Consider the following 26054-nt stretch of genomic DNA (forward strand, 5'->3'; position numbering starts at 1 on the left):
CCTAAACCATAACTTGTAAAACTGAAAATATTTTATGGTAACAGAATGCAAATTCATTCTCACTAAAAAACAATATTCAGGAAATAATATGTGATATTGTCCATGAGTTGACAAATTATTTTCCAACTGATAACTATATGAGAACCTGCTTGTATAAATGCACACTTACTGCTTTTTCACTTACATATTTTCTATTTCCACTGACATAAATAGCAATGGTAAAATCAGAAATATCTGTGGATGGAGAAATGTGGTGTTGGTAATAAACAGATACTGTAGGTTATATTCAGAGAAACCATCTCTGAGTATTCCTTCTCAAAGAGGGTTCTATGAAATGTACGGGGTCACCATATGTTGCAGGCAACACATTCTAATATTACCAGCAGACTGAACTGCTAGATATGGATGTGCAGGATAAGACTGTATGCCTGGAATTTTTTTACTAAATTTGAACTATGTACTATGTATGAATGTTGATGGCATCCAATTTCTTCCCTAGCAAGTGCAATTATCATTAGTCTTCTTAAAATATAGAAATGCAAACAGTAAATAGGAACACAGAAAAACACACTACACAGTGTTGAAGCATTTTACAAGCAAAATATTTTACTGCTTTTTCAGAGCTTGCAAAGGGTGGGTGGGATAAATGTGCTGGCTTACATATAGACTGTACATAAACAAAACTGCATTTCACGAAACTATATTATACATCACTAGAATACTGGAAGCCCACTGTTCTTATGAGGAAATAACCATCAATAATAATAATAATAAAATAATAAAATAATATTAAAAATAAAAACCTTACACCTGTTGCAATAAATATGTGTGTCTTTTTCATGAGCACTTTTATGTATTCTGGAGGCACTTAATGTGTGTTGGTTATGCTCTCGTCAATCTTTCTTTCACTTCTTAATTTAACAATGAAATAAGACTACATCCTCATCATATTTACTAGAAAGAAAGGTCCACTATATGCAGCTGAAATTTGCTAAGATGAGTGCTATAAGATAGAGCAGGCCTCTCTGTTTTGGGTTCATGGTGGTTTTGAAGACAACTGCTTCCAGACCTTATACTAGTCACATATCAAAATGATATTTTTATAAGTAATTGCACCAGAATGTTGATGGGAATACACATAAAAAATTATGAAAATGAAACCCAATGAGAGCAATAGCACACAGGTAACCTGCTCTATCATTTGTATTGTGATTATTACCAAATTTATGGCAATGCTTCTTGATGTAACAGCCAATATATATTAACTTATTTAAATGTGCTGAAGCCTGCTTCTGTGCACAGACCTCATCTGGACTGAGGCACTATTTTTTTGAAGAGGACGGTTTGACTGCCACTATGTTCCTTTGTCATCCACCAGCATTATGAAGCTAGTTATAAAATTATGAAATTCAGAGTAATATTTTCACGTCCCTTGTTTACCTTTTTAATGTGCAGATACACGATTTAGATTCTCGCCTTTTAGAAACAGTAATTCTTCCTCTATTCTATATCTCTGACTCCGAAGTCTTACAAAACTAAACAGTATTTTATCTACGTTGTAATAAAAAAAGAATATTAAATACCTTTGGTAAAAATAGATATATTTAACAAGATTAGAAAAGCAAATAGTTATGCTGTCAAAGAGAGTATAAAAATGTACACAAAATTATAAACAAACAAAAATACTTGCAGGGCATAAAAACAAGAAAAGAGCCACACCTTGAATGTTGTTTGTTTTCTTCCTTGTTCACATATACTGACCACTGAATGTTTAGTAAACAACAGCAACCTTACTGGAAAGTCTTTCATTTTCTATTGCATCAATGACAAATTAAATTTAAATCGGAATAAGACTGTCTGTAAGACAATTAAAAACACTTTTGATTTAAAATATACAGGTGCTGGTGAGTTGAGTTAAGAGAAATTCCAGATATTCTGAATACAAGTCAGAAGTAACAGACAAAGAGAAACAAAATAAAACCTGCAAACAAAATTTTGCAGGAATGAGTCCAAGGTTTTTTTTTACTATTGTTTTTCCCTACACTTCTAAACTTCAATCTTTTAAAATACAAGATGTTTGAGGGAGATGATATTATATATATTTTTATATATATTGAAGGGGGAAAACAATCCCGCATTGATGCCTTCTTCTCTTCATCCTGATTGGGGGCCTTCAAGCAACCTTCCTGTTACATTGCATATATAATCCCATCTTGGTTTCTTCTTTCTGTGTGCCCCAGCAGTGTCAAATCTTGAAGACCAAAGATTCTCAAAGCAAACAACTGAGATTACAGAAGGAAATTAATGCACAATCCCAGAACAACATCAGCCACTCTTTGTATGTGCTGCAAAGAAGGAGAAGTACATATAGTTCCTTTTATCCTTCTGAATGCCCTTTACACACACAGTCACACTCCTCATGGTGGTCCAAAGGTACATCGGTCAGAGATTTATGCAGTCCTCTAACTCCGTTTCTTGGCTTCAGTTGCAGGACCTGTAAAGGGACAGTCTTTTCATTAGATTTCCACTTAGTCACTATGTAGAACCCATTCCCACCACTATAATAGAAACCAGCTGTGCACTGAACACTAAAACATCTTTCAGGCTAATAAATATTTGTGCTATAGCTCTATGGCAAATTGCTCATGGATCCACCATTCCACTTGTATAACAGGGGAGAGGGGTGTTACTGGTGATCTGTTGTTAATTGGAAAGCTTATAAACAAGATAGTTTCTTGATCCAAGAAAGAATTACTCCATATTAAAGATGGATAGCTTCATTCCAAAGATGCTTCCAAAAGCTTTCCCACTGCCATCCACACACTGAATCAAATGCTGGTATCTAAGGTCACCATGGATGATCATCTATGAAGGATGCTGGCTAAGTTTCAGCAGGAGCTCCTTTGCTGAGCAGACGATGCTTCTTTGCTGTTTCTGCCTTTATCTTTGTCCACCCTTGAGTTCAGAAGGAATGAGCAAAGGAACAGCAAGGATGGATAACAGGAGTTATTACCACCTCTTTATTCACAAATTCTTTGGTCCAAGGACAGAAGCCAATTAAAGGCACCTCGCTGAGGTCATCTCAGTTGAGGGTCTCCAAACTTGAAGTCACCCATTGTTTACCGTCATAATACTGTACATTTGGACAGGCAATTTTCTCTGCTCTGGAGAAGATAACTTGAAATCTCTGGTGCAGCAAACTGAGTGCTGTTTGGTCTTAACAAAGGGATTCTGTTAGCTTTTGTTAACAACAAACAGTCTTGTGGCACCTTGAAATCTAACAAGCCTTACTTGGTATGAGCTTTCATGGACTGCAGCTCATTTCATCAGATGCCTCAATCACTTTACTTTCAACCAAATAAAATGTCATAAACACCACCATCATTATTATTATTTGAAACACAGCAATATGAGTCCACAGCAGACATTCTGCTGGCTGTTGTATTGGATCACATGTTGGACACTTCCCAAGTGTCTAGGACTGTGATGTATCGGCGAATAATGAGTACAGAATTATTATTATTATTATTATTATTATTATTATTATTATTATTATTATTATTACATTGCTTTTTCTTTCAACAAAGGAGACTCAAAGTGACTCAAAGGTCATAACCTTAAGATGCCATTGGAGCCTTTGTTGATTATGTTGCACTGACTAAGATAATTATCACCCTGAAAATTGTTTCATAAATAGTTGTCTGTGTCCACAATGAAAAGCAAAGCTTAAATAAAACAGTATACCTCATGGTATTTTTTGGTAACCTTTGTGGGGACACATTGGCACTCAGTACAGGAATGCTGGCAGCAGGCACAATTTCCACCACAACGTTTAACCAGCAGACAAAGCGGCCAGAAGATGGTGTCTGTTCGCTTTAGCTCCTCACGTAGTGACACAGAGAAGTTGCGTGGTGTGCAGCTGTACATTCGTACTTCCTCCCTCAGAAGGTTCAAATCTACAACTGAAGGATTCAAAAAGGGAAACATATCATATATTCATTATATTGGTTCAGATTAAACAGTTCCTAAAATGGTATTTAGATGTTATGATGTTTGAGATGTTTTCTGATCCTTTCATATACGTTTCTCATAAACAATAAGCGATTTTTTGGGTGGGCGGGGAATGCACAATAACACAAAAATAAATAATAACTACAATAATATTTTTTTCCTTATGATTCTTAGTTTAGAATTTGGTGGCAAGGAATTGTTTCTAAATTGCAGTAAGCTCACATTATAAAACCAATATGCAGATTCTATCTGTTTAGCTGGTACTGCACCACCTGACATCTGCTGGGAAGTAGCTACCAATAGTGAAAGGACCAAGGCAGTGACATCTTCGGCCCATCCCCTTTTCGGATATCGGCCAGCACGCCAACAACTTAAATCAAGAAATGGTTTTCTAAGATCTACAGAGACACTTGCTGGAACACCTCAGCAAGCGAGAGTCCAAAAGTGACAGGCTAAAACCCAGCACCTCAATCCATGGCTGATCCCAAATGAGAGACTCCCTCCTGGGCACATAGAAAACTGGGCGACTTGGAAGATGCTGAACAGACTGTGCTCTGCCACCATGAGATGCAGAGCCAACCTTAAGAAATGGAGCTACAAAGTGGAGTCCACGACACGTGAGTGTGGAGAAGAGCAAACCACAGACCACCTATTGCAATGCAACCTGAGCCCTGCCACGTGCACAATGGAGGACCTTCTTATAGCAACACCAGAGGCACTCCAAGTGGCCAGTTACTGGTCAAAGGACATTTAATAGAATGCCAAGTTTTCAAATTTTGTTTTTTTTACAATACAACTGTTTGGTTCACTCCTGTTGTGATAAATAAATAAAATAAATCTAAAATTATTTGGAACTGGAAAATTAAGTTTCATTGCCTTTTCAAAATATTATGTTTTTACTTGAATAGATTATTAGTAGCTTCATGTAAGGCTTTTTTCAGTTGAAATTTAGAACTGAAAAAATCCACTTTACTCCTTCCTTCTTTCCTGTATCTGCCTTGATTCCCATATCTGCCTAGCCTACAATATCGTTTAATACATTGTAGGGTAAAATGCAAGATGAGAAAACACACACACACATTCCCTTAAAATGTTTACGTAACCAGAAGAAAAGGTTATTTGGAACTACAAAGTGGATTCAGCTACAAAACCTATTATAAAGTGAACATTTAAACACCCTTTGAACTGGGCTCCCTTTCATCCATCATCTTTGACACAGTAGTCAAAGGACTTTTTAGAGCGACCTCAGAAAGAACACAGGGTTGTTTGCAGTGGCAAATGTAACTGCATGAATCAGAGCTTTTACCTGAGAACCCAATCCAACTCAAACAGGGAAATGCTCATACTGTGTGCCTTCAAATAAAAATGTTTTTGAAGCACTGATTATTAAAAACAAAATTTGCAAGTGGAATATATAAAACCTTCAATGAGAATTAAACCAGATGTTTTAATTATAAAAAGGCATTTAGTAATAGCTGTTCACCAAATGGTCTGTGCGAGGAGCTTCTGAGGGCCCTTCCACACAGCCATATAACCCAGAATATACCAAGGCAGAAAATCTCACAATATCTGCTTTGTTGGTCATCCATGCACAACAATTTTAAATTAAATCAAGGAATTCATCTTTATGAGATTCTGCTTTCTTCTCAAGCAGAAAATTTCCCTTGCCAATCAAAATCATGTAGTCCCCCCCCCCCCCCATTAGTAGCAGAGGTTAGAGAAGAGACCAAGGCCCCTTCCACACAGCTGAATTAAATCCCACATCTCCTGCTTTGAACTGGGATATATGGCAGTGTTGACTCAGATAACCCAGTTCAAAGCAGATATTGGAAGGATTTTCTGCCTTGATATTCTGGGTTATATGGTTGCATGGAAGGGTGCCAAGTGATTACTTCTCAAGTTTTTGACTCATAGGGCCCTTCCACACAGCCCTATATCCCAGAATATCAAGGCAGAAAATCCCGCATTATCTCAGTGTGGACTCAGATAACCCAGTTGAAAGCTATTGCGGGATTTTCCGCCTTGATATTCTGGGCTATAAGGCTGTGTGGAAGGGCCCATACGGAATAAAAAATGGGAATAATTCTGTTTAGGAAGAGAAACTGTCTGAGTGGATGTCATGTCTGAGTGGATTCAGGAGATCCTGCATGGAAAACATTTAAAAGAACTGAAGGGAGATGGGGAATTTATCTTTTAAATTCTACAGATTACAGCTGACTTTTGCATCACACCAAGGATGGGAAAAGTGCATGTTGCAGGCTAGCTATATCTTTTTGGGTGGAAGCCCCATCCCCTCAAGTGCCACTCCTGCTTCAGGGTTAATGCAATAAAGTCCACTCAAAACCAAGAAAACCAGCACTGAGGACCCTTCCACACAAACATACTGTATAACCCAGAATATCAAGGCAGAAAATCCCACAATTTCTGCTTTGAACTGGGTTATCTGAGTCGACACTGCCATATATTCCAGTTCAAAGCAGATAGTGTGGGATTTTCTGCCTTGATATTCTGGGATATAGGGCTGGGTGGAAGGGCCCTGAAAAAACAGACATGGGTGCCAAAAGTAGTCAGAAGTCAGATTTGTGATTGCTTTCCAGCCAAATGTAAGGTGCAGAAATCTGTCATAGATCTACATGCTGGCATCCTATTAGCACCACATACATAAAGGAGCTAAACTGAACATTCGCTGCTAATTATTATCCATAGAGAAATTGCCATATTCTGCTTACAGTGGTGAAAGGGGAGATGCATACATAGCAATATTGTGCATTCCAGCTGCACAACATGATTTACACATTAACATTGCACAGCATTGTTATTTGGCATGGGGTTTGTCTAGTGCTGATGTAGCATATCTCCACATGTTAATTTATGTATATGCTATGCTATGCTTAGGGGAATGCTGGACTGCAACAAAAATTGGTCCCTGCAGAAATTGTCAATTCCTGTATTATACAAAACATGCATAAAAAAGAAATTGAAAGGATTTCTCCTCAACCCACCCCAAAAAGAGGGAAATAAACATCAGGGTCACTCTTCTGATCTTAATATTTATCTACATTAAAATAGCTATGGAACTAGATTTTTAACAGTTTCTCCTTGGCATTCAACCTATTTCTAGAAAAGTAACACAGAAATGCCAGCTGTACACGTATTGGAATTACTCATTTGTTTCTTTACGCTGCTGCTACCAACAATGATTATTATAAAGATAAATGCAAATTAAAATAAATTATGACACTTCAAGCCATATACTTTCTACTGAAAACTCAACACTCTCTGTTCCCACCACCCGCTCCATTCCATAAGATGTTCTATCAAGCCCCTAACATTGTATTGAAAACCAAACATTTCATTTCTGGAACAATTCTATATGTCATGTTCTCTCAAGGGGACACCCTTTCTACATTAGGTTATTATATCACAAACTCAGTAATGCAATATATTTTTTAAAAGAAAAAGATGTGGCATAGTTTGATAAGTTTATTCAGTGGCAATTCTATTTTAGCATCTAATTATATTTCTTTTAAAAAGAGTTGTCCTATCTACATAAAGTTTTCTTTTGGTTGTGGGTGGTTGAGAAAACCTTTGCTTTGGTGGAATTGGTTTTGAATAGATTTTAACTGAAGTCTTTGTGTCACTTTACGATACACACTGACAAAAGAGCAATATTCTAATTAGAAAAGTGCTCTTTAGATATCTTTAAAATACTGTCCACACGAAATCATAATCACCGCATCACCACAAATAGGACATCGGAGTTCATGTAAACTTGTATATAGCAAAAATATAAGCCAGAAATTTATCCTAAATTCAGAATAGACATCCAAAACTTTGGAAACATTTTTCCATAGTTGCTATTCTATAGCAACATTTTTACAAGTTTGCCAGGATATGAAATTTAATGTTGATACAACCCTATTCCTTTTGTTATAGTGATGCTTAGATGTCATCAGTGAATAAGAAAGGAGATGGGTAAAGGGGCAAAATACTGTCAACATCACTAGCATTAATACTGAACACAATAAAGTTATAATCTTATACAAACTTAGAAGTAATCTGCGTTGAATAGCTAGAGACTTATTTCTGAACAGACATTTCTAGAAATACACTGAAAGGTTGAACTACCCACTTTCCTTAATCTGGAAATCTGGAATCCTTTATAATTATAACTGTCTGCTGTCTGCTTCAGCCATAGAGGTGGCAGTGGCACTTCCGCTTATTCATCTCCTAGATCTTCAATCTCTCAACAACCTCAGATTCATAATATTTTTGATTGTGTCAGAAGTGACTTGAGAAACTGGAAGTTGCTTCTGGTGTGAGAGAATTGGCCATCTGCAGAGACGTTGCCCAGGGGATGCTTGTGAGAGGCTTCTCCCATATCCCCGCATAGGAAGCTGGAGCTGACAGATTAGTGCTCATCCCGTCTCATGGATTCAAACCACTGACCTTTGGGTCAGCAGTTCAGACAGCACAAGGATTTAACCCATTGTGCCACCACAATGATGGAGTGAGATTGAGTATCTGAGAAACAAACACACAGGAGAGCTGCAGCCACCACCTCAATGGTATTTGATTAGAGACATATCATTATGTACACATAAAGAAGGGTGTTCTGAAATCCTCCAAAATCGGAAATATGAGACACTTCTGTTCCCAAGCAAAAGCAAGGGCTGGCCAACTTTTATATCATGGGGATCTTCATCTAAACTCAAGGTAAATTCAAAAGGAAGTGAAAGAAAATCCCTCTTCCATTAATCTATACAAGTAACGAAACGGGTTTTAACATGGAATTCGAACCCTATTGCTTCAACGATGTACTTGCCTTCTCATCGTGAATGACCTGATTATTGTGTGGGATCAAATGGAAAAGAACCAGTGGAACAACCTATTATCAGACATAATACAGCTGTGATTCGTCCTTGCCTTCTTTTCCACCTCCAGAAAGAAGTTTTGACAAGTCAATAGATACTGATTTATTTTATTTATATTTAAGTGTGTGCTGGGCCATTTATAACACATTTATCAATATTTGTATTTAGAAGTTTAAATCTACTACGTTCAATTGGTTTTATACCCAAGTGAATAAGTACAGGATTTCAAACTAAGGTATGCATGTGCATTCAAAAATGAATTTTAAACCAAAGAAGGCCAAGTTGGAAATAGCTGAGAGTTTGTACAAAGAGTATTCAAGTACGCACTTTCAAAATTTCATTTAAAAAACACATTTTGCCAATGTAAAGTTATATAGTCATAACATTTATTGCCAGCTTTACTGCAGTCATATCCGACTCTGGGGGGTGATGCTCATCTCTATTTCTAAGTCGAAGAGCCGGCATTGTACGTAGACACCTCCAAAGTCATGTGGCCAGCATGTCTGCATGGAATGCCATTACCTTCCTGCAGAAGCGGTACCTATTGATCTACTCACATTTGCATGTTTTTTAACTGCTAGGTTGGTAGAAGCTGGGCCTAACAGCAGGAGCTCACCCAACTCCCCAATTTTGAACCCCAACCTTTTGATCAGCAAGTTCAACAGTTTAACCCACTGTGCCACCAATACACAAAAGCATATTTGCAATTTTCCATAAAAGATGTGATCTGAGGATATAGTGGTTGTCTATATTGTTTGCAGTAATAAATGTTAATGAGCGACGAGGAGTCATATGAGCAGAAATGTAGCACCAGATAGTCTATACTATTTCAAGACTGTTAACAAGGTATATTGTGAAAGAAGTAAATATTATTATTATTAATAATAATAATAATAATAATTTCCGGTATTTCTATCCCGTTCCTTCTCAACCCCCGAAGGGGGACTCAGGATGGCTTACATTTGGCACAATTCGATGCCAATATATAATAACACAGCAATATCCACTTCCAGATCCAATCTCATGTTCAAAGTGCTATCTATCTCTCCCAGAACCACGACTTCAATTTCTTCCTAAATGACAGGAGGGACGGAGCCGATCTTACCTCAGTGGGAAATAGCTCAGGAATTATGAACATGAAGATACTGTATAATAAACACATAGGTATAAAAATGCCTTGATAACAAAATTCTCACAAGGGGTTAATATAGCATGGAGATGAGGAAAAGAGATAAGAGAAATGAGATAGGTAGTTACCTTTAGATTTTCTCCCATGAATGTATGCTTTCCCAAGAAGCTGCCATGTTGGTCTGTATAGATCTTCCAAATCTAGTTGCCATCTATCTGGTTCAAGGTACCTGATAAGTTCCTCCACTGTACTAAATCCAGCAACAGCATTGTTTAACAGTTCTAATGGCAGAGCCGATGGTGGTAGCACGGTTGGATTGGCAGACTCTGTATGATGCTGTAATGAAACAAAGAACGTTTAAAGTGAGTATAGAATGATAGTATTCAAAACTCACCATGACATCTGTTGAGTTCCATAAACTGGAAATGTAAAGTCTACAAAAGAAGATCAGAACCCAGTTATCTAACTTGCAGAGCAACATCAACAGTAGTAATCTGCAAAAGTAAACTGTAAATCAAGTGTGGGCAAAATATGTCCCATAGGCCATACATCCTTTTTCTTTAGCCCAGTGACATGGAAGTGTCCTTGAATATTGTCTAGCAAGCCCCTGTCCCCTATCATTGCTGACATTAAAAATAAAGGATTTGGTCCATTAAATGAGAGAGTTTCAGAATCAGAATTTTTTGCAGTTAAATTTCAAATGTATTTAATGATGATTTCATACACTATTGATTATAAGTGACTTGGAGGCTTATCGTTATTTATTTGTTTACTTATTTACTTTATTTTTATCCTGTCTTTTTCCCTATAGGGACTCAAGGTGGCTAACAATCCAATCCAACACAATTTAAAAACTATATATATATGGGGCAGCGGGTTAAACTGCTAAGCTACAGAACTTGCTGACCAGAAGATCGGTGGTTTGAATCCACAGAATGGGGTGAGGTCCTGTTATTAGCCCCAGCTTCTGCTAACCTAGCAGTTCAAAAACATGCAAATGTGAGTAGATCAATAAGTACCGCTTCGGTGGGAAGGTAACAGCACTCCATGCAGTCATGCTGACCACATAACCTGGGAGGTGTCTACGGACAATGCCGGCTCTTCGGCTTAGAAATGAGGATAAGCACTACCCCAATTTGGACTCGACGAGACTTAATGTCAAGCAGAAGCCTTTACCTTCTACACACACACACACACACACACACACACACACACACACAATTAAAATATTTGTGTCATGAATGCAAAAGTTAAAATACTATAAAATACAATTAAAGTTATAAAAATATAACCCTTAAAGTTATATTTAAAGCATTTAGAAACTAAACACCCCCCTCCCAAATCCCACTCACGCATTTATAGGTTCTCCATGTCAAAATCAATGAATGCAACTTGATGGCAGTTAACAAAACTACAGGAACAAAAAAGAAGCTAACCCTATTTATGGGTACTATAAATTATTTGGCTTGATAGAATTTCAAGAAATTATACAGATAAAATTTAGCGATTTGTTTTTGAGGGGTGATTAGCTACTATCATGAGCAAGTTGATAGTAGCTAAATGTGAAATGAAGAAAGAGATACAAATGGAAAGCTAAATGAATGAATGCACTCAAACTGCAAAGCCAATAAAAGGGGAAAAATCAATAATATCAATATGAAAAAGGAGGTGAAAATAAAGTAGTCTATACAGCATCCTATTTTTGTCAGCTGGAAATGAGACAGAATGTAACAAAAATGGCACTAGAAATTGCACTTTTACTATGCATGTCAAGTATAGTTTTTTAAACAACCAATAATTAACGTTGCATGTTTCTTTTTCTTATATCGCGAATACCATTTACATTTATTTTAATATGTGAAAGCATGTTTAAATACTTGACACCCAAATATTTTATCTCAGCCATAGTATTGTATGTGAATGGGATAGCAAACCAAACCACGTATAAACACTCTAGGCCTGCCGCTGCCTTATAGTGGAGCCAAAGATGACAATAAGTGTTGGATCAAGTGGAATTTCCTGTTCTGCTATTTATATGGTATTTTCCTGCATACATTTGAAGCTATCAAAATATGATTTCAGTGTGGAGCAAACCTTTTCCTGCAAGACACTTGTGCTTTCACTGAGAGCAATAAAAACTATGCCCTCAAAGCCTAAGCAGAACACAAATATTTAAATAAAGATTGTCTTGATTATTTCTAAAGAAAAATCCTTTAAAACCTCTGATGTTAACAGCGTTTAATCAACTAGTCAAAAACCAAAGACAAGGACTTCATTCACCAATCCCCCAGTCGTATTTAATACAATGCTAACATGCCATGGGAAATGCAATTGCATCATGCCATGTATTTCCAGTTCAAGTCTTCCAGAACAATTTAACTGTTGGGATGGATCTTTCCTGGTTTATGCAAAAATGCCATTTTACCAATGGTTGTATCTAAGTTGTAATATTGCTGGGCTGGGCAAATGCATCTATTTTCCATATAACAGCAAGATCTCCTTTCTAAAACCCAGTGAGGACTGATTATGACATAAAATTTTGGAGTGTTGAGAGAGGGAGAGGGGAGGGAGAGAGAGAGAGAGAATGGGCTTTCATATACTGGCTCCAACCCTACATTCAAACAGAAGTTGCTTCTGGATGACCAGACAATATCATGTAATACAGTGAAAAACTGTATTTTACCACACGTTATAACAGTACCATATACAATCTGGATTATCTGTTTTGAACTAGATTATATGGTTGTGTAGACTCATATAATCTAATTCAAAGCAGATAATATGGATTATCTGCTTCATAATCTGGATTATATGGCAGTGCAGAAGGGGCCTTAGGGGCCTCCAGACAGTACCTTTATCCCAGGAGCTCCTGCTACAAAATGGAGGGTGGCCAAATGACGCTTCCAGTAAAAATGAATTAATTCAGCACAAGGCAGAAAAATTCTCCTTTGTTCCAAATTAATCAGACCCGTCTCATGGGCTATGGCCCTGTGTGGAAAGACCCACGGGGAGTCCTGGGACTTCCCTGAAGCCAGTGTAAACACCCATCTCGCACCTTCTGGGCTCCTGGTGCAAAATTGCCCTCATCCCTTCCCAAAACCCTCCAGAAAAGCCCTAAAAAGTAAAAATAACTTACCACCCACCATTAAGCCTGGAGTGTACCAATTATGCCAAGAAAGCAAGGGGGAACACAAGTCACTCCTGCCTCCCCCTTGCTTTGGTACATTCCAGGAGGTGTGCTGCAAGTTCTGATGGCAGCTGAGAAGTTATTTTTACTTTTTAGTGCTTTTCTTGGGGTTTTTATTTTGTGTCTGGGTGCCTTACCAGAGGTCTGGCAGGGCATCTGGCAGAGCAATTGCATTAAGAAACATGATTGCTCCTGGGTTAAAGTGCTGTCTGGAACTGCCCTTAGTCTGAGAATGCTCTAGAGTTCTAAGACTTCATCATATAGGCTTTCATCTCCATTATCAGATGCTGCTGAGATGCAACCTGGACAGAGCCCACCACATGATGCAGGGCTACTTCCAGCAAGGCTCTGTCTCAGCTCTATCCTGGCTGCATCTCAGCAGCATGCTAAGGGGCAATCTTGAGAACATGTCCAATGATTTACACTGCTGTCCCATGGATGCCCCTGCTGTCTTCCAGCTTAAGGACCTCCAGGTGATGAAGTCCTTAATGACACTGAGCAGTCCCACACTTTGGGGCAAGCATGAACAGCTGCTATAATATGAACCACTTCACGATTCATTATGTTTTTAATAGTTTTGTAGGGGTTATATAATGTTGTTTTAAATGTTTTTAATTGTACGCTGTGATTATTATGGCATCAAATTGCTGCCAACTTGTAAGCCACCTTGAGTCGCCTTCGGGTTGAGAAAGGCGGGATAGAAATATAAATATTAATATTAATAAAGATTCACACAGGCTGGTGTTGCTGTTCCCTTTTTACTTCAGCTTACCTACTGCAAAAAAGGGGCATGTTGACCTCCCACTGCCATGGCAAATAGTTCATACAATTTTATTGCATACTCCAGAGAGCATCTGGCCATTGCTTCACACCTTTGCTGGCATCAGCAAAGCTGCCGATGCAACCTTGGAGAAAGAGAGGGCAATACCAATAGTAGCTTACAGATTTTATTGATTTATTTATTTTAAATTACTCATTTCCAACTTTCAGATACACTTCTCTTTCCTCCACTGTGAATTCATATGCGGATAAAGATGCTTAGAAGCTTTTCCTTCCAAACAGCTAATTTTGAAAGTTGAAACCTGATCAAAAAGAGACTAGTTTTAACTACAGTTAGTTGATCTGAACCCACTGTAGTTTATGAAGATAGTTGATTCATCAAGCCGTAATATAAAAATTGTATAAACTAAAAACAAGTGACTAAACTATTGCAAAATTATAAACAACAGCTAACAAAGCACGGAAGCAAAAGCTTCCACAATCTTTCTTGAAGTCATAGGGAGGGATGTGCTCGTTTGTTTTCTGCTGCCTTGGAGACTAGAACAGGAACAATGGATTTGAATGACAGGAAAGGAGATTCCACCTGAACATTAGGAAGAACTTCCTAACTGTGAGAGCTATTCAGCAGTGGAACTCTCTGCCCCAGAGTGTGGTGGAGGCTCCTTCTTTAGAGGCTTTTAAGCAGAGGCTGGGTGGCCATCTGTCGGGAGTGCTTTGAATGTGATTTTCCTGCTTCTTGGCAGGTGGTTGGACTAGATGGCCCATGAGGTTTCTTCCAACTCTATAATTCTACTGGAGAAGAAAAAAGGGGCAAGGGAATGCAGAAGCCAAATGCTTGCATATGTAATTTAATATTATAATCTAGTGTAATGTCTAAACTTGGTCATTATATACACATCTTGATTCTTTTTAAAATTAAAAACAATATTTTATTGATAAACAAACTGAATTTCCTTTCCCTTGGTTGTCACTGTAAAGTTTCTGTGGGAAAAGGAAACCCCATAAGCTTATGCAGTCCTGTTCTTAATCTTCTTGTTTCTGGTGGCTATTTTAAAGTCCAAATATGACTGCTGTTATTTTACTATGCTGTAAATGACTTTGACATAACTTGTAACTTGTCGTTTACTATGCTATCTACAATTATAACATGATGTGTTATTTTACTATGTCCTCTACAACTCCGAGGTGACTTGTGACTTAATACAGTCCCAATGTATTATGATTCTTAATTATATCTTGAATCAAAGAGAAAAGCCCACTCTCACTCCTTTCCAGAATTTGATATTTGAATTACTATAACTTTCATGACCATTGTTTATTTTCTAACAAGTATATAGTACTTTGTTATCTCCTTTTAAAACCAATATAAGTTGTAAAACGTTTCATTTACAATGAGTCCTTCTTTCCCACCCCTACACACACACATACACTTCCCAAAGAATGCAAGTTTACCTTTTGCGTCCTAGCAACAAGTACAAAATATTTTGGTCTCTGAATGTCAAAAAGATTTATGTCTCAGCTTTCCTAAGCCAAATATATACAGTAAGTTTAAAACTGATAAGATGCCCTTTTCACTTTGCACATACCTCTAGCAAGGTTAATTAGGAATACTGATTACTCTTACTGTACCTTTTGTACTATAAGAAATTAAATATGAATGGAATAGATTCTTTCAAGTTCATCTTAATGCAAATGATATTTAGTTGTATTCAGTTATGTTGAAGCTTTATGCATTAATCTACATTTTAACTTATTTAAAATGTGGCACCAATATGTTTGCCAGAAACAACAGCAGAGGCCATGCTGATGCATAGCCATGCTCTGGAAAAACTGATTTAATACTATTCGTCTCTTGCTCCCCCTGCCCCATCGTTTAAATATTTTATCTGGAATACAAATTATTTTTTACTTCTTGCTTTTCATCAAGAAAAACAAACCACTGTTTTTCTAAAATATATAATGGCAGTTATCATCATGGAACCTGGAGTCTATTTGCTAATGTACACTAATATTTTAATGTGGCTACATGGTTACTCAGAACTGTAGTGGTCATGAACAGCACGCTGACAACATGCACTGCAGTATAGAATAAAGGGTACACAGCACATTGAATAAAGCCACAGGAAAGTCCAAATCGAGCCTTTTAATGCATTGCAGCAGATCTCTATACAGTGTTCCCTCGCTATTTCGCAGTTCGCTTATTGCAGACTCGCTGTTTTGCTTTTTTTCCTTTGCCCCCTCCGAGCTGTGGGGGGGGGGATGAGGAGGAAGAGGAGGAGGGGAGGGGGAACCAGGCGCTGGCCCTTACCCTGGGGCTTGTCTCCACGCTCATTGGCAGCGGCCTCCTCCTCCTCGCCACCTATGCTGCTCCTCACTCCTTCCTCAGAGGTCTCAGCCCAGCCTGGCAGCCCAAGGGGCCTCTGAGGCTGGGAGCAGCAGAGGCGGCGAGCAGGAGGAGACTCTGCCCACTTGGTGGTGGCCTCCTCCTGCTCACCACCTCTGCTGCTCCCGGATTCAGAAGCTCCTTGGGCTCCATTAACCCCATTACCAAGTTGGGCTGACACCTCCGAGGAAGGAGCGGACCAGGCCTCAGCCCAGCTTGGCAGCTCCATCAACGGTGGCCAAGGGGCCTCTGAGGCCAGGAGCAACAGAGGCAGCGAGAAGGAGGAGGCCACTACCAAGTGTGCCGAGCATCCCTACTTCACGGATTTTCACTTATCACGGGTAGTCCTGGAACAGAACATCTGAGATAAGTGAGGGGACATAGGGAAAAACATAGGGCAGTTTGAGGTCAGGTTCTGTGGTTAATGGCCTCAAACTGGTTTCAGACCTGTCGACCTGCACAGCTAAAATAGTTCCTCCCAGACCAGTTCCAAGCTGCAATATCCCTACATCTATAAGGAAATTGTCCATGTAATCTAAGCAACAACAAGTAGAAATTACAGCTCAGCACAATAGGGATTTGTGGTGAATAAAAGATATATTAACCAGCACTTGCCACTGTCAACTTCTAAAAAGAATATTTTTATAGCCAACATAAATAATTTTTCTAAAATAACAAAGATCTGAGTGCATATATCCTCTGCCTGTATAATACACACCCCTAACTACTAAAGCTCTCCAGTAAATAATTCAATGGAGTAGAGATACATATAGTCAGTCAGTTTTGGACCAGAAAACTATTTCCATCCTATTTATGACTGCATGGGTATCTCCTGGTATTACGGAATGTATCCTTTTTAAAAACCTAAATAGCGGGAGATCAAATGTTGTTTTGGCTATTTTGACATGCTAAATTTGGCAGCTTGGATAGACACGGGAGATTACAGGAATGGGCTCAAGTATCAAATACCTGGATAAGCACTCTGTGGCATACATAAGATAACAGGCCACTCTTCCAACCAATGTATCACATCTGGTGAGTAGAGTTAGAGAATGGCACCTTCATTCAGGTCAGGGCAGGGCAGGGCAGGTGTATCACCTCTAAGAGGCACCTGGTTACTGTGGCTTCCCTACAGATACATAAATGGGAACTGGCAAGGAGGAGACATAGAAAGGGAGCATATTTTTCAGGCCTGAAACCAAGTTGATAACAGCATTAACAAGCAGACACTAGGAAAACTTCTAGCACTCACCTGAAGAACAGGACATTCACACTGTAGTGTGTTACCCAAGCCTGTAAGTTAACTTGTACTTCACAGGAGATCTGTCAATTTTAACCTCATTCAACTCCACTTACTGTATTTGGCTTCATTTCAAGTGGGTGGCCAATATTGATTTTTATAGAGTTCAGAGAACATAGTTTTCCTTTTACAAGCAAGGAATACTTTACCTGAATAATATGTGACCAATCCAAGCTTAGTCAATGCATCTATTGTAGTGGAAAAAACCAATAATGATAGTTCCTTTGACAGCATATGCAGGGTGCTCTCCCTTTACCAGTGAGCACATATCTCCATTGCACATATCTCCACAGAAATGTGCAATGAAAAACTAAAACTCCCAAAATGTAAAGTCAACCTAGTCTCCATATACATGCACACAACACAACTGGAGATCTTAAGCCTCTTTGGTTGCTACCAATCTGAAACTAAATATGCACAGTCTTCACTACACGAACAATTGAATGGCTCCTTCTGCCTTTATTTTCTTGGAGAAAACAGAATAATTTCTCACTGCCATTTTCTTTTACTATCACAATACATTTTATCAATCTCTTCACCTCTCTCAGTTATGACTCATCAGGTGTCAACTCAGACATCAGTTTTCATTTTCAGCACTAAGAGCAGAGATATCATAGAATCACTGAGTTGGAAGAGACCTTGTGTGCCATCCAGTCCAACCCTCTACCAGGTAGCAGGAAAATCACATTCAAAGCACCCCCAACAGATGGCCACACAGCCTCTGCTTAAAAGCTTCCAAAGAAGGAGCCTCCACACACTCCAGGGCAGAGAGTTCCATTGCTGAACAGCTCTCACAGTCAGGAAGTTCTTCCTAATATTCAGGTGGAATCTCCTTTCCCGTAGTTTGTATCCATTGTTCCACGTCCTAGTCTCCAGGGCAGCAGAAAACAAGCTTGCTCCCCCCCTTCCTATGACTTCCGCTCACATATTTATACATGACCATTATGTCTCCTCTTAGCCTTCTCTTCTGAAGGTTAAATATGCCCAGCTCTTTAAGCCACTCCTCAAAGGGCTTGTTCTCCAGACCCTTGATCATTTTAGTCACTCTCCTCTGGACACACTCCAGCTTGTCAACATCTCCCTTGAATTGCAGTGCCCAGGATTGGACACAGTGTGATTCCAGGTGTGGTCAGACCAAGAAGGGTATCATGACTTCCCTGGATCTAGACACTATACTCCTATTTATGCAGGCCAAAACCCCATTGGCTTTTTTTTTTTACTGCCAAATGACATTATAGGCTCATGTTTAACTTGTTGTCCAGAAGGACTTCAAGATACTTTTCACACGTACTGCTGTCAAGCCAGGTGTCCCCTAATCTGCATCTTTGCATTACATTTTTTCTGCCTAGTTGGAGTGTCTTGCATTTGTCCCTGTTGAACTTCATTTTGTTAGTTTTGTCCCATCTCTCTGTTAAGATTGTTTTGAATATCATTTTAAAATACAAAGTAATGACAAAATTGAAGAAGAAACATTTCCCTTCTTTTAACCATTTATCTATCAATAAATTAAACTGCCCTTATCCTTCACATGCCATTCCCGCAAACCTGCACGGAAACCCCAGATGGTTTTTCCCCCTTTAACAGTCAACCAAGTAACCACTTTTTGCAGCCAACCTATCACACTTCTTGTGCACTTTGCCAAGTGTTTTGGAAGAAATCACTATTCCAGCACACACATCATACAGAGAATTAGCCAAACTAAAATCATCTATTTTGCATTTGGCCCAAAGGCTTTGAGATAAAAGGTTCAGAGGAGGAGGAATCAGCATTGGCTTTTAAAAGTGTGTTGAGCTTTCTGTAGTACTTTGGTCCATTTGTGACTACACTTCCTTAGCTTCAAGCTTTAACTAGCACATATCATTTAAAAAGAGAATGCTAAAAAAAGTTAAGTTCTAAAGTTAAGAGTTATTTCATAGAAAACATCTAAAAACATAAGAACATACAACCCAAGACACCACCTTATTATCATAGAAGGATATAAATGAACTGTGCCCAGTAACAAAGTCGATGTATGCTTATATGACTGGGGATGTGGTCAGCCACAATTAAAGGATGCCTTCCTTTCAAGTCCTGTCTTAAAAATTACTGACATGAATCAAATACGGGAAACTTTATCACAGTTAAACCAAAGTAAGAGGCAGTATACTTGGATTCTGAATTTGCCTTTCTCAGATTTCACAAGGTGGCCTACTTGTGAAATTATTATTTTTGCAGTCAGTAAGAGAGTGTGCTAAGTCTATCATATGCCACAGGAATATGATAAAACATTCAATTCTAAAAAAAATTCACCTTAGGCTAAGAATTGAAAAGTAGGTATACTTGACACATGTATTTAAAAGAGCCATCATATGACTATATGTGTGTATAGAGCTGATAAATGTCTAACTGCAAAGTCTACTACACAAGAGAACTATTTTAAATATTTGACTTACCTAGTTTGGAATCAATAATTCACCAACTATTACATAGCCAAACCAAAAAAAAAAAATCTTTATTTCTGGAATTATTTAGGGCACTTATCCAAAAAATTGCATTGAATAGATTGCTCTAATTTCTTGTACAGTTATCATGATTGTCTATGGGCAAGCAGATGGCATATGTTCTGTGTCACAAAAACGAGAGCTGGTAGTGTTGGCCAGTATCTCACCTTCCTACAATGACTGATGAGTGCCCTTAATGGCTTTTCTGTGTTGTTCTCCCAGCAACCCTATGAGTTATTGTCAGGTTTAGAACCAATGGGGATTAGAACCCCCATACTGGATTAAATTAAGAATATGTTTAGGACCTGCTACACCAAACCAAACCAACTTTTCTTGTATTTTAGCCTACCTCTAGGAGTTGATAACTAGTGTGGGCCTAAATAAACTCATCAAATTCTTATCCTCCACGTCGATAGCACTAATAAATTAATTATCTTAATTGCATACAGTGGGGAAAAAAACTTCTGATATTTGTGCTTACACAATGAAGTAAATCAAGTTTTCAGTCCTTATTAGATACATTTAAAGCAGTCTTTTCCAAACTTGAGTCCTCAGCTGTTCCTTACAATACCTACCCTCTCTTATCAGCATCGCTAAAATGGAGTGATCTAAACAGCAGCCTAACAACATCTGGGGGCCCAAAGTTGGCCTAGTCTGGATTCACATAATTTAAAAAAATTAAAGTGAGAGTGACAAAAGGCTAGGTTACCTCCTTTTATGCTCTCTAACTACCTTTTTATCTTAACCATACTTTTAGCTATTTAACTAATTATGCCAAGGGGCCTTTTAATGCGGTTTGTGTGCTGTAATATTGATTTTACTGCCTGAGTAATTTGCAGTCTTCTGCAAACTCAACCCAAAGAGCAAATATAACTCTATTAAAGTAGCACAGATCTCTTGTAAGTTAGGCGTATTAATTTGTATGTTATTAAAACGGCAATTAATTATTTTCTTCTGCTAATCTAAGAGCAAACCTATATGGTCAGTATAAGAAATACCAAAAGGTATAGGTATGTGCACAAACACAAATCCAATTATTTAGATGGACCAATACAAATTCAGTTCGAAATTAGCGTTCTATGAAAGAATGTGCTCCTTAACACTAATGTTCAGAAAGTTCCACGAGACCCAAGAAAATTCAGTCTAGCTATTCTTTCTATAAGAGCAGAACACAGAGGAACAAGAAATGAAGGCCAGATCATCTAGGTTCTTTTTGATCCTTACAGTACAATAGAATAATACATTAACATGTTATCTCAAGACTGTTGCAAAAGGCTGAAAGGAAACATATGAAAGAGTTTTGCTTACAAGATTAATTTGTATGTCACTGTGTTTGCCTTCCTAAATAGGAGGGGGGAAATGATTTGTGGAGTCTTAAGCAAGAAGGGTCAGATTCATGATATATTTTTCATGAAGAAACTATCATCGTTTATAGAATAGTTTTTCCCTTTGGTAATGGGCTATAAAAACAAAGTTTCCAGTGGTTTGGCAATAATTCTTATTTCAGTCCCAATGATTTACTATATATTTTCTTGTCTTCTTCTGTGCAATTCTGCCTGCTGCTCTGTAACTTTTTCCTAACTTGAGTCTTTATGTCACCTTGAATTTAAAGAACATTGATTCACTTTTTAAAAGCATAAAATTATCATGGATCTATATGTGTATAAATGTGTAAATTAATATCTCTCACACATCCCTTCTTGTATATGTGTGCTATATTTATTTTTATGCATTATTCACATATGTCTTTCACATATGGCTCTTATACATATACAACATTCTCTCACACCCACAGTCCAACACTTGGCTAACTCTGAAATATCTCTTACTTTTGTGTTCTCTGATACATCCCTTTCCACTAACAGCACATCATTGCACCCATTCTCTTGACCCTTCTTTGTGTTGTAAACATTTAAAATTCCTGAAAATCTTGAATGTGACTTAATACTTTATATTGCCTCTTTAACTGGGTCAATTGGGGATTTCTTTCAATGGACTGAAGCCACAGATTATACAGATACTTGAATTCACACCTCATTTTTCCTCATTTTGAGGGTAAGTTGGCAAAAATATTATGCTTCTGCAGATCTGTGCCTAAAGGCATTTAACAACATCTTTTCCCTCCATGACTGGATAATGACTCAAAAGAACATCCTGAGTAAGCCAGGAAAGATGGCCATAGCAACTGTAGTTTGCATCTGTCTCTTTGTGGTTTGCATCCAGCAGGGAAAAAACACTAAAATTATTGTTTACCAGATTTACATCTTTACATGACTTGCTCTTTTGAACGTGTAAGTGGCATCACATTTATCATTTATTTATTTCAAACATTTATACCCCGTCCTTCTCAACTCAGGGCAGCTTACAATGGCAACAATTTGATCCCAGCAACATACAAGACACATTATAATGCAACTTTACACACTAAGTAAAAACATTATGTTAAAATTCATTTTAAAACATTTTTATTAACCATACAGCCATATCCGTGTTTGACTCGACGACTAACAACCCCAATCCAAAGCCTGTGCATAGTCAAATCTAAAAAATATTGTAATTATTGTCAAACCTGCTGTCCAAATGGCTAGTCCCAAAACCATGTTTTGAGCTTCTTCCTGAAGAAGAGGAAGGATTGAGCTGACCTAATTTTGCTGTGCATATTCCACAGGTGGGGGGCCACCACTGAGAAGGCCTGTCTCTCATCCCCGCCAAACACATTTGCAAAGAAGATGGGATTGAGAGCTTTTCCAGACAATCTTAGATTCTGAGGTGGGACATAGAGAGAGATACGTTCAGACAAGTAAGCTGGGCCGGAACCGTATAAGGCTTTATAGGCCAAGACCAGCACTTTGAATTGTGCTTCGAAGTGGACCGGCAGCCAGGGAAGTTGAAACAACATGGGGGGTGGTATCCTCCCTGTATGTCGCTCTAGTGAGTAATCTGGCTGCCGCCCGTTGGACTAGTTGAAGTTTCAGGCGGCAGCCAGATTGCTCACCAGAGCAGCATACAGGGAGCACACAACTCCTCTATTGTGTCAGCTCCACTGGCTACCAGTCTGCTACTGAGAACAATTCAAAGTGCTGGATTTAGCCTATAAAGCCCTAAATGGTTCTGGCCTAGCTTACCTGTCCAAACGTACCTCTCCCTAAGAACCATCTAGGAATCTAAGATCATATTGGGAGGAGGCCCTGCTCTCAGTCCCACCTTCTTTGCAGGCGTGACTGGTGGGAATGAGAGACAGGGCCTTCTCAGTGGTGGCCCCTTGGCTATGGAATTCCCTCCCTAGGGATATTAGATCAGTCCCCTCTCTCCTGAGCTTCAGTAAAAAAGTGAAAATGTGGCTTTTTGTGCAAGCCTTCATAAATCCAGTGCAATAGATAAACATGGAATTATATGCAACTGAATTTTGAAATGGCCCAGATGATGACTTTGGATAATGAGGCTAATTATGAAGATGTTGGTTTTTATATGTTTTTAAAGGTCTAGTGTATGTATTTTAAAACTATTTTAAATGCTGTTTTTAGTTGCTTATTGCTGAAGACATCGAATGGCTGCCTGGTTGTAAAATTGCCTTGAGTCGCCTCCGGGCTAGAGAAAGGCGGGGTAGAAATGTCATGAATAAATAAATAACCTATGCAATTTTGGATGACTATTTGTCATTTAGGATATATATTCATGAAAAAGGTATGCAAAAAAAAAAAAGAAGAAAAAATTATGTGCAGAAACAAGTTATATTATAAAAATATTATTTTCTGTGTATAATGTGCAATTCAGGTGCAGAAAATTGTTTTCTGAGCAGAAAACATGTTATCTGAAAAGAAAATGTAATTTTCTATGCACCCTTCCCTCCAAAAAACTGTGTGAATTTTTCAATCACCATACAATTTGAACACCAAATAATCTCACTCCTCTTTTCACAAGGGTTTCCAAACACTCAAAAAACCTGGTTTTTAAAATTATTTTATGAAAAATTTCAAATATTGTTTCAATTTCTAGATTAGAATAACAGGGTTTTTTTTAACCACCATTTTAATTTATTCACTATTACATCTACTCCCATATTACAGGATAGAAATTAATGAATGAAACCAACAATCTAGTAGGTTTCAAGAAATTTATTGTATGATGTCCTGATGAATTTAACATTTTATGTGGGATTATAAACTTTCACAATGCAATTCTTGGTTTCAGTTGCAAACTGCCTCCAGCTGTCACCAGCAAATTTCAGGCCATTGATCTATCGAATATCTCACATTTTCAAAAGTTCTCTGAATTTTCAGGCAGGATACCTTCTTATCTCTATGAGGAAAAAATCTTATTATTTCCCAGGTCTTACTTTTAGTAAAAAAGATGTTGGGTCTGGCACAATGACATATTAGCAACTCTTAAACACACACACACACACACACACAATTATTACGACTAAAAAGACAGAGAAAATAATCCAAGGAGTGCTAAAATTAACAAATCACATTTGTTCTAAAGTTCTAGCTCTCCTTAAGTTTAAACTTTCGAGTAAAAATATTGTCTCTAAGAACCGAAATATTTATACCTTTAGTATGCCCACACATTCATTCCTAATAACCTTGGAGGCATGTACTCAAAGAGAGTTTAAGGCTTTATGCGGGTGTCATTTCCCTCCGTTCATGTCCTTTCATGTTCAGTAATGTGCACCACTTTACAAAAGAATGAGTTGCCTCATAAAACTTTCTCTTCCGTAAATACTTCAAGATATACTACTCTCCTCATCAATGCCTTTTTGACTGTAGAGTCTAATTACCTGAACATGTTTTCTGTAAAATACCTTTTTTATTTTCATATATTATTTCCATGGGAGTTGTACTGAAGTTATTGTTAAAAATGTGTGTATTTTTATTAAAGATATTTCTATTTTCATGGATAGTACTCAAACTGTTGTACGAACTGAAAAAAAACTAATTACCGTAAATGAATAAAATTAATAGTTCATCGGTACAAATTTGTATGTCAAAAGGTATGTAACTGTTTCAGTGTGGGAATATTTCCAGACTTTACATCAATGCCCCAGATAGGTGCTGTAAAAATAATTTTTACACTACAGTCTTTGAGGAGGCACATTGAGCACTAACTCTTCCAAGATTACTTTTTGTTATGTGCTCCTTGAAAATATGCTTTAAAAAAATCTTTGCTGCAACATATGGGAATAGCACTTTTAACTAGATTGGGTTATAGATTATGGGTTTTGTTTCTGATATCAGCAGCATTGGTTTGGCTTGTTTTAAACTCTGAAATAGACATTATTTTTAAGGTCATGCACAGAATGAGACTGGATGACAAAAATCCCCTAGTCTCCGTATTATTCACCATAACTTCATCTGGTCTTGTGCTGGCCTTAACAAACTTCAGTCTGTGAGTATCAGTTCTTGTGTCCTTGATTTGGAACTCTCTCAATATATGTATAAATCAAGAGCAGCTTTTGGATCATTCAACACAGATGGCAAAATACCAATGTCATATCCAGGAGCCAGTTGCACCTCTCTGCTGCCACCACTTCCCGATCCATCCATGCATTCATGAAGACCGGAAATGGCACCATGGCAGAGAAGGGAGAAGAGGTAAATGCTCTTGCCTTTCACCTCTCTACTCAGACAAGTGGATGGCTCCATTTTTTATAAGTTAAGGTACAGAACCCACACACTAACCCATGGATAAGTTGACACATGTTCTTTTAGTTTATTTTTTCCTCCTGCCATAGAATCATAGAATCAAAGAGTTGGAAGAGACCTCATGGGCCATCCAGTCCAACCCCCTGCCAAGAAGCAGGAATATTGCATTCAAATAACCCCTGACAGATGGCCATCCAGTCTCTGTTTAAAAGCTTCCAAAGAAGGAGCCTCCACCACACTCCAGGGCAGAGAGTTCCACTGCTGA

The 26054-nt window shown here is 38.0% G+C and overlaps 1 protein-coding gene across 1 annotated transcript in view; it reads right to left on the reverse strand.

Moving 5' to 3' along the window:
• Nucleotides 1–580: 580 nt before the first annotated feature.
• PDGFC (platelet derived growth factor C) overlaps nt 581–26054 on the reverse strand; it is a 119360-nt gene continuing 93886 nt past the window's right edge. Inside the window, exons 4-6 of the mRNA XM_060778792.2 lie at nt 10143–10350; nt 3745–3962; nt 581–2494 (exon numbers count right to left, since the gene is read on the reverse strand). Of these exons, the coding sequence (XP_060634775.1) occupies nt 2378–2494; nt 3745–3962; nt 10143–10350 (543 nt within the window). The 3' untranslated portion in view covers nt 581–2377. The remainder of the gene's footprint in view (nt 2495–3744; nt 3963–10142; nt 10351–26054) is intronic.

This window comes from Anolis sagrei, chromosome 5 (genome assembly GCF_037176765.1).
Source record: "Anolis sagrei isolate rAnoSag1 chromosome 5, rAnoSag1.mat, whole genome shotgun sequence".
In the NCBI taxonomy this organism is placed as follows: domain Eukaryota; kingdom Metazoa; phylum Chordata; class Lepidosauria; order Squamata; family Dactyloidae; genus Anolis; species Anolis sagrei.